Source organism: Dendronephthya gigantea, unplaced genomic scaffold, assembly GCF_004324835.1.
Source record: "Dendronephthya gigantea isolate DGI-Jeju-01 unplaced genomic scaffold, DenGig_1.0 000130F, whole genome shotgun sequence".
Classification (NCBI taxonomy): Eukaryota; Metazoa; Cnidaria; class Anthozoa; order Malacalcyonacea; family Nephtheidae; genus Dendronephthya; species Dendronephthya gigantea.
Window position 1 is genome coordinate 419,542 of NW_021163140.1, and position 13,381 is coordinate 432,922.

Sequence of the window (13,381 nt, forward strand, 5' to 3'; positions counted from 1 at the left end):
CGCTAAGTTATACAAAAATTATATACTCTATTATATAAAAATTATAAAGTCTGCTGCATAGGAAACTAATAAAACATTTAAATTCGTTAGAAATTTTCATTGTGTGATTTGTTTAATAAAAATCCTATCAATAATATATTAAGACGACACGCGTCTTTACACCTGCTTTGTAAATTATACGCTTTTTCAGCAAACGAATGTTAAAAAAAGTGAAGTTGGCGACCCCATTCATATAATAGTCATGTTTAAGACTATAACTTTAATCTTACTTGTCGTTAAAATTGCGTGTATCATATCGCAGAACTGTTCTCTCAAGATTTATGATACTATTGAAAAAGGTGAGTATTTTATGTTTGTATTTCATAGAATGTTTTGCCTTATCTTAAACCAGTCTTGTTTCTATTGTTTGAGAACAAATTCTTTGAACATTTCCCAACCTATTTGCCACTTTTAGGAAGGTCGTCTTTACCTCCAGATGAAATCATAGCAAATCATACCGTCATCTCAAGATTTGTCTCGATAGAATGTCTCGAGCTCTGCCGAAAGGAACCGAAATGTGTCGGATTCAACTACAGAGACAAGATCAATGTTGTGAACTGTCAACTGACCAACATCACAAGAAAAAGAAATCACACCGTAATGACTGGTGAAGGAGAATGGATACTAATGAACGATAAAGAAGCAGCAGTATGTATTATAATTTTATTTCTGAAAAATTACTGTAAAAGGTTCGTATGAACATTATCTTCTAATCTCTAAAATTATTCTCTTATATCTGGCAAAGAATGAGAAAGAAAAGAGGAGACGGGACACTTTGAATTCAGGTATTAACTGCCAAAGTCAAGATATAAATGAAAATAGTCTTGATTTCGTCCATGCATCATCGTATAAATATCTTCAGACTTATAAATATAATTTTGCTGCGATTTTATGTGCGGTTTTCTTCTCTTGATATATGTAAACGAGAGAATTAGTTACGGATGATCAAATAAGAGGTCTTATACAACACAGCATTCGTAACTGCTTACTCGCTCACATATACCAAAAGAAGAAAATCGCACATAAAATTGCATGCAAGTGTAAACGGGCCTTAACAGGACCGTTACGAGAAGCAAAATTTTAACTCCTAATATCTTAATTTTCTTTGATATTTTGAACATTTGTAGCTACCAGCTGCGCTTATCTTTATAACCAAGGGATTAGACAAGATGGAATTTATACTATCCATCCTGATGGTATGGGTTCGTTTCAAGTCAGATGTGATATGAGCACAGACAGAGGCGGCTGGACCGTGTTCCAAAGAAGGCAAGATGGAAGTCAAGATTTCTACCTTGGATGGTCAGATTATAAAGCAGGCTTTGGTGATCTTAACGGAGAGTTCTGGTTGGGCCTTGATAAAATACATCGTTTGTCCAAATCTGGCCAAAACGTTCTAACAGTTGATTTGACGAGTTTCAATGGCGCTAAACGTTACGCTAAATATGGAAAGTTTAGTGTGGCTGATGAATCAGACAAATACAGATTAACTATTGGTAATTATTCAGGTAAATGATGTAGTCTACCCGTATTTAGTGTAAATTTCGAGGTGACTATTGATTTTCCTGCATTCTGATTGACAATTCGCTTTCGGCTCAGTGAATATAGGCTTGTAATCACCTCGCCTTTGGCGACTAATTGTTAAATGGAAACACCCTTCTGGACCATGCAATCAGCACGCGCGTGCTATATGTTATGTAATCATACAAAAACAGCCCAGTTTTGGCTAAAGGAATTACAAATTTTTGAAGAATTTTGATTTACTATGCTCACAAATTTTGTTCAACTCTCAACATGACGTCATCTGCAATGAGATGTAACTTATTTGTTCAACTTATCATATATCATAATATTTTTTTACTAAATTTTTTACTATATCATTAACTTTTTTATCATTAACATTTATCATGATCTTTTTAACAATTAATAGCTTTTACTAATAACTCCAAAAACCCTAAATATTAATGAATTATTGGACGAGGTCGAGCAAAATATCGTGATTTCTTTGTGGCGAGCAGATCGAATGATTTGCCGATGCCAAAGGCAGAGGCAAATAATACTTAATCTGCGAGCCACCGACAAATCACGATATTTTGCAAGAACCAAGTTCAATCATTCTTTTATCATTCACTTATCTTATTATTTTTTGGTATTTTCCGCGTTTTTTCCTACGAGTAAGCAATACAACTCATTTTCCGAAAGTCCAGCAAAGCGAGTCGCCATTATTGTTTACAAAATTGACATCAATGCTCATACACAGTGTATTATTCGCAGCTGAGCAACGTTTTTAACAATGCGCATGCTCAGAGTATTGTTTGCGCGCATTGTTTGCGAAATAGATCTCGAAGGTCATGACGATATTTTCGTATCATTACTGCGAGAAATTTTTCTCCGAGTCCCTGAGTGGAGGTATCACAGATTAGATATAATCACGAAATGTCGGTAGAAATTCTTTTCAGTGTTCTCCATTGCAGTGCTTGCATAAAAATTAGCAATAAAAAGCAGTTATTATTATGCAGGTAAATGTTCTCAAAAATCCCAGAACTAATGAAATTTTTAAAAATTCAATTCCAGTTTGTACAAAGGTGAAAGTTTTTGGAAAAAAATTAAAACATAATTTATTGCTTATTGTTTATTTTCATAAAAGGTGACGCAGATAATTCTCTTGATTATCACAATCAAATGCAGTTCTCTACCAAGGATAGTGACAATGATGCTAACAGTGGTAATTGTGCTAGGAATTTTAAAGGAGCTTGGTGGTACAAAAACTGTTATCATTCTAACCTCAATGGCCTGTACCTGGCTGCAGGTCAGGCTGGTTCCAACGGAATAAGGTGGAATCGAGCGCTAGGAATTCAAGGAAAAAGACGGAGATGAAAATTCGCCCAAATCAGTTTTGAGATATTCCTGAAGCACCAAGAATAAAAAACAAACATTCACTTTCTGTTTTCGAGCACATAATTTTTTGAAATTAATTATAATGGTATTGATATAACAAGTACGATCGTACTATTGGACCAGGAACTGGTGAAGTATAGATTCAATCTTTCTCTCCAGGATGAAATTTCAAATATCTATGAACCTAGGCAATCTTGCGGTTATGTTAAAATTATCGTTTTTCTACATTTTTCATCTGCTTTCAATACAAAGATATTTAAAATATGCCGAGTTGCACATCTATGTCCTAATCTATGCCGCTGTAGCTGGCGAGAAGCTAGCGTTGCGTGCACCGTGCCACTGTCATTATAGTCGTTTTTTATGTATATGTATGCTGGGCAAACCCTAAACAAATAAATAAAAAATAAGAAATGCCCTAGCGAGAAACGCATTTAACGCAATGGTCCTATAGTGAATACATATTGTGTAAAAAACAACGAAAATACACGACCTTCTTGCTTGAACTCATGGGATATGAATATTAATAATAATAAAATTTGCCTTCCGTCACAATCTGACATGGCTTGCAAATCTTCTGCAGAATACAATTTGCACAAACAATTTAACTCCGTAAGTCGATAGAGAATAACCTTTAAGATAGTTGTGTGAAGTTTTATCACGATCTGGTGCGAAATGACGGAACCTTAGCCATTCGAACTTGCTTCAGTTATGCATACTAATATTGAATATAATCTATACGCATTATACTACGCTACAATTTTGAGTTGCTTCTAAACTTCTTTAAAATCAAAAAATCAAAATTATAACTCCGTCAATCGATGGGGAATATCGCTAAGAATAGTTGTGCGAAGTTTTATTGCGATCTGATGCGAATTGACGGAGCCTTAGGCTTTTTTAAAGAGCGTCACCCCCTAACAACAACAACAACAACAACAACAACAACAACAACAACAACAACAACAACAACAAGATTAGCCGCGTGTGGGGACCAGTTCCTGGTCCAAAAATATAATAATAAGGTTCACGTTTAAAGTAAAGTTACTACCTAAAGGGTTCAAGAAGAGCAAAAACATCTGCGGCAATCGCAATATAACATATTAAAAAATGTTCAGCAGTCGACGGCGAGCTTACAATTTCGGTTTACCGCCCCTAATATCCAGCAGGGAACTAAACATTCAAATTTACTTTAAATATTAAATTTAAATTGTTTAATAAAAATTCTATCAATAATATATAAAGTGTACGCGTCCTTTCGCCTGCATGTAAATAATACCTTTTTCATCTATCGCGTGTTGGATAGAGCGAAGTTGGTTATCTCGCTCCGGCATGTAATCATGTTTAAGATTATAACTTTAATCTAACTTATCGTTAAAACTGCATGTATCACTTCCCAGAACTGTTCTTTCAGGGTTTATAAAACTATTGAAAAAGGTTAGTCTTCTAAAGAACGTTTTATCTTATATTAAACAAGTCATTTTTCTGGAACATTCCCAAAATTCCTTGAACATTTCCCAAAATATTTGCCACTTTTAGAAGGGATTTTAGATCATATATAGCGTCAAATCACGGTTTGTCTCGATAGAATGTCTCGAGATCTGCCAAAAGGAACCGAAATGCATCTGATTCAACTACAGACTGAAGATCAATCTGGTGAACTGCGCATGCCAACTGACCAACATCATTGGAAAGAGAAATCATAACGAAAGCACTGGAGAAAGAAAATGGATGAGACTGGAGAATTCAGGTATTGATACTATGAATGCAGGTATTGCCGCAAGATCATAGATATAAATGCAAATAGACGTGACTGCGCACAAGCATTATCGTGCATGTATATAGTATCTTTCGCCTGTTATAATGCATACCTCATCATATGAAATATGAACATGTAATGATGCAAACAGTTCAGTGGAACATGTGCTGCAGCCTTTTGAAAGATCATGTTCCTAGTAGACAAAGTATCCAAAATGAGCTCAAAATCGCCAGGCCTGAAAATAGCTCTGTCGTTTAGAACAAATGTGGAATAACTATACAATTGCCATCAGTTAACCCAAAGTAGTAGCTATTTTTTGTATTATGAAAGACCTTTCTTGTTGTTTTAACCTACATGTTCTGTATAGATATTTGATAAAATCAATGAAGTAATAGAAAGCTTAAGTGAATAATTGTTATTCTTCAATTTATTCTTAAAATTGTAGCTACCAGATGTGCGCATCTGTATAACATAGGAATAAGATTGCTACCAGCTGTGCGCATCTGTATATAACCAGGAATAAGACAAGATGGTGTATATGCTATCACTCCTGATGGTATGGGTTCGTTTCAAGTCAAACGTGATATGAGCACATGCAGACAAGGGTGGCTTGACCTTGTTTCAAGGAAGACAAGATGGAAGTCAAGATTTCTACCTTGGATGGTCAGACTATGAAGTTCTGATTGGGCGTAGATAAAATTCATCGTTTGTCCAAATCTGGTCTAAGGATTGATTTGATGGATTTTAATGGCACTGAACGTTACGCTAAATATGGTACGTTCGGCGTGCCTGATGAATCAAACAAAAACAAGTTGCATATCGACAGTTATTCAGGTAAATCAGGTAGCCTATCGTATTTATATTATGAAAAGCTAGTCCCCGAATGAAAATTCATTAAAACGCTGAACGGTGATATAATAGACGAAGTTGGCCAAGTTGCAAGCAAATTCGACTTTAATTTTGTATTTAGCCGTATTTAAATATGTGTCGTTTCTTTTAATACCCACCGTTCTACGTATATATTATATATAACACGAAAAGTGAAGCGCATGATGATATTTTCCTATCATTACTGAGAGGAATATTTCGAGGAATATTTTAACTACCGGTTGAAGGCTGCAGTCTAGCAGCCGAAAGCTCGTTACAAGAGAATAATAGACCACAGGTCTTTCTTGTGAAAAAGGCGCCATGATGTGCTACCACAGCAGTAAACCTGATTTTCTTGCAGAATGGACGCTTCCGTACGTCACTGCAAAGGACTTAAATCGTTATAAATAGATTGCGTAACTGCCGTGTAACATATTTGTCTAGATTCTTCAAATATAAACAGATAAATGTATAGCCTGCTTGCAGGCAGTTTTCACGAATAAAGCCAAACCTACGATATACATTGTGCTACCACGTGATGTATTCAACCGTTGTGTACCGAACGCTTTCTTAAAGAAATGTAGAAAGAACAAAATTACGTGTATGTCTTGCATACGCCAGGGGCCTAATACTAACTTTAAGGGTCACCCTTTATTGCGGGCTTTGTATAAGAAAGTGATCTATATATGAAAATAATTTTGGTAATTAGAGCTCCTGCGCTCCCGAGGGCCTTGTCATGATTTTTTTGAATAATTCGCTGATTGATAAAATCTGTTGATTAATTACGTACTCTTACAAATCAACATTTTTGCTAGAGTTGTAAGGAGTGAAATATTAAGGGCCTTAAGATACACCAAATCTGCGACGCGGACTTGACATGAAATCAGTGTTAGGAACCCAGTTTTATTTAGTTTTACATACAGCTCTGACCTCGTCTACCAAACTGTTGAAATGAAGACAGTATATTGCACGTCGCCGTCGTAGATTTGGTGTATCTTAGGGTCCCTATATAGTTACTCTCGAAAATGGCAACGAAGGCGTTGCTTCGATGTCTATCGCAACTCACGAGCTTCTCTTATCTCATTTTAATATCTTTTATATAGCTGTTGTTGTGGTCTTCGATTTTTAACAGTTGTTGTATAGTAACTCTTTGAACTCTTTGATATTTGGTCTGATGCTGATCTATCTACAAGAAGATAAGACAGTTATGGTTTATATAACATTCGTCTTCCCAATTCAATAGCCTAGCTGTACCTAGCAGCAGGTTGTTTAAAGATGCTCGCTGAATATAATTATTAGAAATATACAGTCCTATTTACAAAAGAAAAAAGCTTCAAGGTTTTTATAACTGAAATAATCCACGATATCATACTAAATCAATATTGTAAAAAATTTCCCCACCGTCAAATGACTGGCTTGTGACTTTTTGGCTTGGGAATTGTGGCCCTAATGAAAAGTTTAACCCGATCCCCAAAGTGCTCTGTGTGGCTTTGCGCTCCTATTTCTGGAGAAAGAAACATTTTGTTAAAATGATCGATAAGATTATGATTGATCTTAAATAATTGCGAAGAAGGTAGCGGTACCTTTCACAGAAAGTGAATATCCAGCAAAATTGCAGATTACAAATATTTAAAGAAACTAAAAGCTATTTGGGAAACGTGTAAAACATTATTATTTTGTAAATCTATTCAATTTAATATCGATTTTGACGTTTCCTCAAAACATGTACAGTGTCAGTGCGTGTCCACTCATTGCTTTTATTGCTTTTTTAATCATACAGTATGCATATCTATTTCGCAGTCATTTATTTTAGACGAGCTTTTTATTTGTAATTATATTTGATTTCTTATTGAGATCTTTGATCGTTATATTTTCTCAAATACTATAAACAAATAACGCTCAACGCTTCAATCTAAGGGGCTTTCGTCAGATGAGTATATAAGATTGTCTTTTTACGCAGCACGTACGCAGTTGTTACGCCACATTTAATGAGAATTCGATCGAACTCATTGCCACACTGTTGCCAATTAATTTTAGAACTAAATTAAAATCTTCATTATAGAAAAGCTATCATTTTGGAACAAAATGAAGATAAACAATATCTTGCTGTTAATTAAAATTCATGACGATTCTTTTCGCAGCGTATGTAATCAAATACAAAGCTTTCGCTATATTTTTCCCTACTTTATTATGTAATTTTGCTTAAGCGTAAGACTGATAATCATTAACACAGTGTGACGTATCAAATATCAAGATTTATGCCTAGCGGCGCTCTAACTATAATAGTGTTAGTATTGACATTTCATTGATACATCAGTTTAATAATTTTTGTACACCAATATATTCGCCATGCAAAGGTCATTTGTTGAAGATCGGTTTGTCTTTCACTGAAAAAGGTTAATGTTTCGGTTTAAAAAACATTGTATAAGTCTTAAAATTAGTTCTTTATTTCTAAGATTTGCAAAGTTAAGGCCCAGTGTGAATCATAAAGTCTGCTGAATTGACACATTCATTTACCACACATCCCTTAATGACCTGTCTAAAATGATTAATTTTCACTATGATATAAATTTTCATTGTGTAAATTGTTTAATAAAATTCCTATCAATAATATATAAGACGGCAGACACGTTTTACGTTTCTTTTCACCTGCTTTGTGAAGAATGCTTTATTTCAGCTACCGCATGTTGAAGAGAGCAAAGTTAACACAATCTTACTCAAGTAATCATGTTTAGGATAGCGACATCGATATTATTTATGGTTAAAATCACATGTTCCATTTTACAGAACTGTTCTACGACTACAAGGGTTTATATTACTATAAAAAAAGGTAAATCGTCTATGCTTTCATGTATTTCAATCAGAAATGTAATGCTTCTAATGCTTGAGAAGAATTTCCTTGAACATTTCCGAACCACATTGGCTACTTTCAGGAGGTTTGACTTTACCTCCAGATGAAATTATATCAAATCATACCGTCAACTCAGGGATTGTCCCGATAGAATGTTACGAGCACTGTCAGAAAGAACCGGGATGTGTTGGATTCAACTACAGAGAAAAGATCAACGTTGTGAACTGCCAACTGACCAACATCACAGGAAAGACAGATCACGTCATAATGGACGGAGATGGAGAATGGATACTAATGAACGACGAAAAAGCAGTATGTGTTAAAATTTCAGATCCATGCAAAACCACAAAGCTTGTATGAAAACAGTATATAGAAATTAATGAGGTAAAAAAGTTAAACCGCTTTAAAAACATGGGCAGCAAAAGAATGCCTAAGGATATGAATTTGTAGGAAACCACACGAGTTCTCGTCATGTGCGCTCCAGCGTTTTTCATGCAATCATTTCTAAAATCATTCTCTTCCAGGCAAAGATTGAGGAAGAAAAGAAAAAAAGTGACACTTTGAATCTAGGTATTACTGCAAGATTATAGCTATAATTGTAAATAATGGATTTAATGGCGCACATATGTGCGATTATTACAAAAAACCTATCGCCTCAGAAACTAATACCTTATAATATAAAAAGTGCATGCAACTGGAACAGGCGATGTGGCTTTTTGAAAGATTGCGGATTTAAGATTATTAGCCAAAGTATCTAAACTAAGCTCGAACTTGACAAACCTGAAATTAATCCAATCTTTACGACTTTGGAAAAAACTTCAGTTGCTATATGAGTAACCTAAAGTGTTACCTTAATTGTTTATTTGATTGCTGATCTGTTTAAGTACGTTTGAGAATAATAAAATAAATAAATGAGATGATTGTGAGATTGTGAATAAATGTGCCTCTTCAATATTTTCACAATTTAATAGCTAGCAGTTGTGCCCATCTGTATCACCAAGGAGTAAGACAAGATGGTGTTTATACTATCAATCCTGATGGTCTGGGTTCGTTTGAGGTCAGATGTGATATGAATATAAGCAAAGCCGGAGGTAGATGGACCGTGTTTCAAAGAAGACAAGGTGGAAGTCAAAATTTCTATCGTGGATGGTCGGACTATAAAGCTGGCTTTGGTGATCTTAACGGCGAGTTCTGGTTGGGCCTGGATAAAATACATCGTTTGTCCAAATCTGGTCAAAATGTTCTAAGAGTTGATTTGATGGATTTCAATGGCGCTGAACGTCATGCTGAATATGGAACGTTTAGTGTGGCTGATGAATCAGACAAATACAGATTAAATATTGGAAATTATTCAGGTAAACCAAATATCCTATAGATAGAATATGTAAAGCTTATCCGTTTTTTTATTAATTTTGTATAACGTCAAGCTTGTCCGTATTCATATACATAAGATGCCAGGGGTGGTCCAGCACTAGTGCATTAATTTGCATTACACAAGAAATCTGCTAAAACTAACCACTTTGTTTTGCATTGCTAATTAGTGCACCATAGCACTAAATAGCACTTACTACCCATGTAAGATGCAGTATGCAGAAGAAGTGTAATTAATTTTTTTTCTACGGCAAAGACCTCGTATTTTCTGGAAAGTTTTTTAAAATTATAAATAGAAACAGAAAAAGCGAACACAGTATTTTGTCTATTTCCTTAAAAGGTGACGCGGGTAATTCCCTCGGTTCTCACAATCAAATGCAGTTCACTTCCAAGGATAGCGACAATGATGAAAGTATTCGCAATTGTGCTAATGTGCTATTACGTGGCGAGGAGCTTGGTGGTACAAAAAATGCCATTCATCCAACCTCAACGGCCTGTACCTTGGTGCAGGTCAAATTAATGCCACCGGAATAAGCTGGTACCATTGGAAAAAGTCCCACTATTCAATGAAAAAGACGGAGATGAAAATCCGTCCATATCAGTTTTGAGATATTCCTGTACAACCTTCAAGAAACGATTATGCGCTTGCTGTTTGCGTGTATGCGATCTTAATATAATGGTGCAAAATATGGTGATATTAAACAGTTATTCTAGCCTCTAGTAGACTGAGCATGATGTCTAACAATTACTCGCCGATGAATTGACACAAGAACTGCATTTGTTTGCTTATCAGAAGTTTTCGTAAGAGTATTTCTGTATATTATATATATCTGTAAAAGTACTGAGCAAGGCGTAAAATAAATTACCGACGATTTTAGCATTACTTGGAGTTCTTTGTGTTTCCTACGTGTCTCTTGTCGAGAACATGGTTTATTATCGCGTCAGAATCACGGTCATTTCTTGATTTAACTCAATATCCATCAGTGAATATAAATGATATTTACCGATGAATTGCCCTCTGGATCTTTATTACCTCCATTTTCTGAATAAGAGCTTCTTAAAAATTAAATATTTACAAATTATTGAAAAATAAAATTCAATTTCTAACATAGTAGAATTAAAACATCTAGAAACATAACTTGCTGACTGCAAAAGAAACTTTGACCAAGTGTCTAAGTCTGTCTCAAAAATATTTAGTTTTTCACCTAATATACAGCACAAAATTTCGGTGTCCGATAAATTTGCTAACTGCACGTTCATAGTTGTTGTAAGACTATCATTAATCCATTCCCAAAGTTTCTTTCTTTCGTCGATCGATCCCTGGCAATACAACAAAGAGTGATGTATTGGCTTCTCAGAACATCGTTGGCATCGAGGACAATAGCTTGAATGATCATCGGGGTTTCGATCTCGTTTTCCTTGTATTTTTAATGATCCACATAAGATTCTGACCACATCTGTTATCTTGGGTAGGTACTCAAGATTGTGTTTTGCCAAGATCCACCAATGAGATTGTAGATTGTGTGGATGAACTCTCTTATAGATACTTAGTTGTCTCTTCCTTCTAATTTTGTCCCTCCATGTAACCTGATAATAAACCCAGATACTTGAATTAACAATTCTTTTCCAATCCTGTTTTGTGGGAAACTCGTGTGTACTAATATATTTCAAAAAGTATTCCATCAGACCATACTTTTAAAGAACCTTGATCAAGTTTGGGATAAATTTTCTTAATTTCTTAATTATCACAATCAAGTGCAGTTCACTACCAAGGATAGCGACAATGATGTTCTAGATAGTGTGATTTGTGCTGTGAAGTACAAAGGAGCTTGGTGGTACAACAACTGCCATCATCCCAACCTCAAGTAGACTAGTAGCAGCGAAATAAATTGGTACCTTTGGAGAATGTCGTATACAATTCAGTGAAAAAGACAGAGATGAAAATTCATCCAAATCTGTTTTAAGATATTTCTACATGTACAACTGTTACTAAATTCTCCTTCTTCGACGCGAGAAGTAGGTATTCTGTATAATAAAGAGTAATTTACCCATTTATGTTAAAAAACCATCACCTAAGTCTCACTTGTTTGTCAGAATATTTACAAATTTTTGTCAAAATCATTACAGAAGGATCAATTATTTCGCCCAATCACCTGAGCGCGCAGTGGGTCGATAATGTCGAACCTTGATTATTGATTGTCACTAGATGTTTCCTGATGTTTCCTACTATATTGTGTAATACGGCCAATCCGCGTGTAGTCCTCGCAAAATCTCGCGTGAGATTTAATTAATATCAATTGCAGGATTTATAATAATATTATGAAAAAATTTTTTGACTAACGTTTGATTGCTCTCTATATCTCCACGCATTAAAGCAAAACAGTCTTAGGCCCTGTTTATATGAGCCGGGCTGGCTCGCTTTGCCGGGCTAGTTTATTTTCTTATTCACATGAGGCGGGCTAGCCCGGTAGCGTTACATAATTTGTTGACGCTTCACAAATCGAAAAATGTTGCTTGCATCGATTAGAGCGGTTTTGGGCAGATATATTTCGTTAATTTTTGAAATGTATTGTGTTCTTTTGGTTTGTAAATACATATAAAATGGCGAAATTATGCTATGAAGGTATATTTGTAGAGAAAGGGATCGACGATTTTCTGCCCGGTTTACCGGGCTAGCCCGCCTAGTGCGTTCATATGAGCCCGTTTTGCCGAGATCTCGCCTCGCTCAAGCGAGATCTCGCCGAAGCGGGCTGGCCCGCTTTCCATGTGAATCAAATTTCAAAAACATATAGAAACAACTTAGGAAGCGGGATCTCGCCTCTAGCCAGTCAGCCCGGCAAAGCGGGCCAGCCCGGCTCATATGAACAGCGCCTTAGGAAGCGGGATCTCGCCTCTAGCGACTCAGCCCGGCAAAGCGGGCCAGCCCGGCTCATATGAACAGGGCCTTAATATCAGGGAAAAAAGTTGACACAAAACAATTATATTCATTATATATAAATTACAAAGAAATTCAGTGTAAATTGTTTAATAAACATTGCATGAATAACATATAAGACGGCATGAATTCTATATATATACATATACCTTTATTTTGACCTGCTTTGCCGATAATACGTTATTTTAGCGACCTAATGTTGCAGAAGTTGGAGAACTTATGTTTACGATAAAAACTTTATTCTTACTTATGGTCAAAATTGCATGTATCATTTCACGGAACTGTTCGACCAAGGTTTATAACATCATTAGAACCGAATTATTATATCATATAGATTGCACTTTTTCGCTTCGTATTGGCTAGTGCTCTTAGGAGACTCGACTTTACGCTATCTTATAGAAGCTTATAGCTTTCGCTATATTTTTTCTACTTTATTTTTTAATTTTATTCATGCGTGTATACTCCTTGCAGTACGATAATCAATATCACAGTGTGATATATTGAATAATATTATAATGATTTTTGGGCAGCGCTCTAATTTGTATAGTGCCATTAGTGACCATTGCTCAGTTTAATATATTTTTTATTAGTGACCATTGCTCAGTTTAATATACTTTGCCCACTTTTATAGTCCTGATAGTTCTTATTTCTTTGATCTAGCTACATGAAA

General features: G+C 35.3%; 1 protein-coding gene across 1 annotated transcript; it reads left to right on the top strand.

Moving 5' to 3' along the window:
- Positions 1-241: 241 nt before the first annotated feature.
- On the top strand, positions 242-10,384 carry LOC114536111. The gene is given in 11 exon segments (XM_028557463.1): positions 242-338; positions 455-687; positions 785-824; positions 1,167-1,544; positions 2,684-2,870; positions 4,569-4,699; positions 8,488-8,717; positions 8,930-8,975; positions 9,377-9,760; positions 10,117-10,199; positions 10,202-10,384. Coding segments are annotated over 11 exon segments (1,992 nt in total).
- The last annotated feature ends 2,997 nt before the right edge of the window (positions 10,385-13,381 follow it).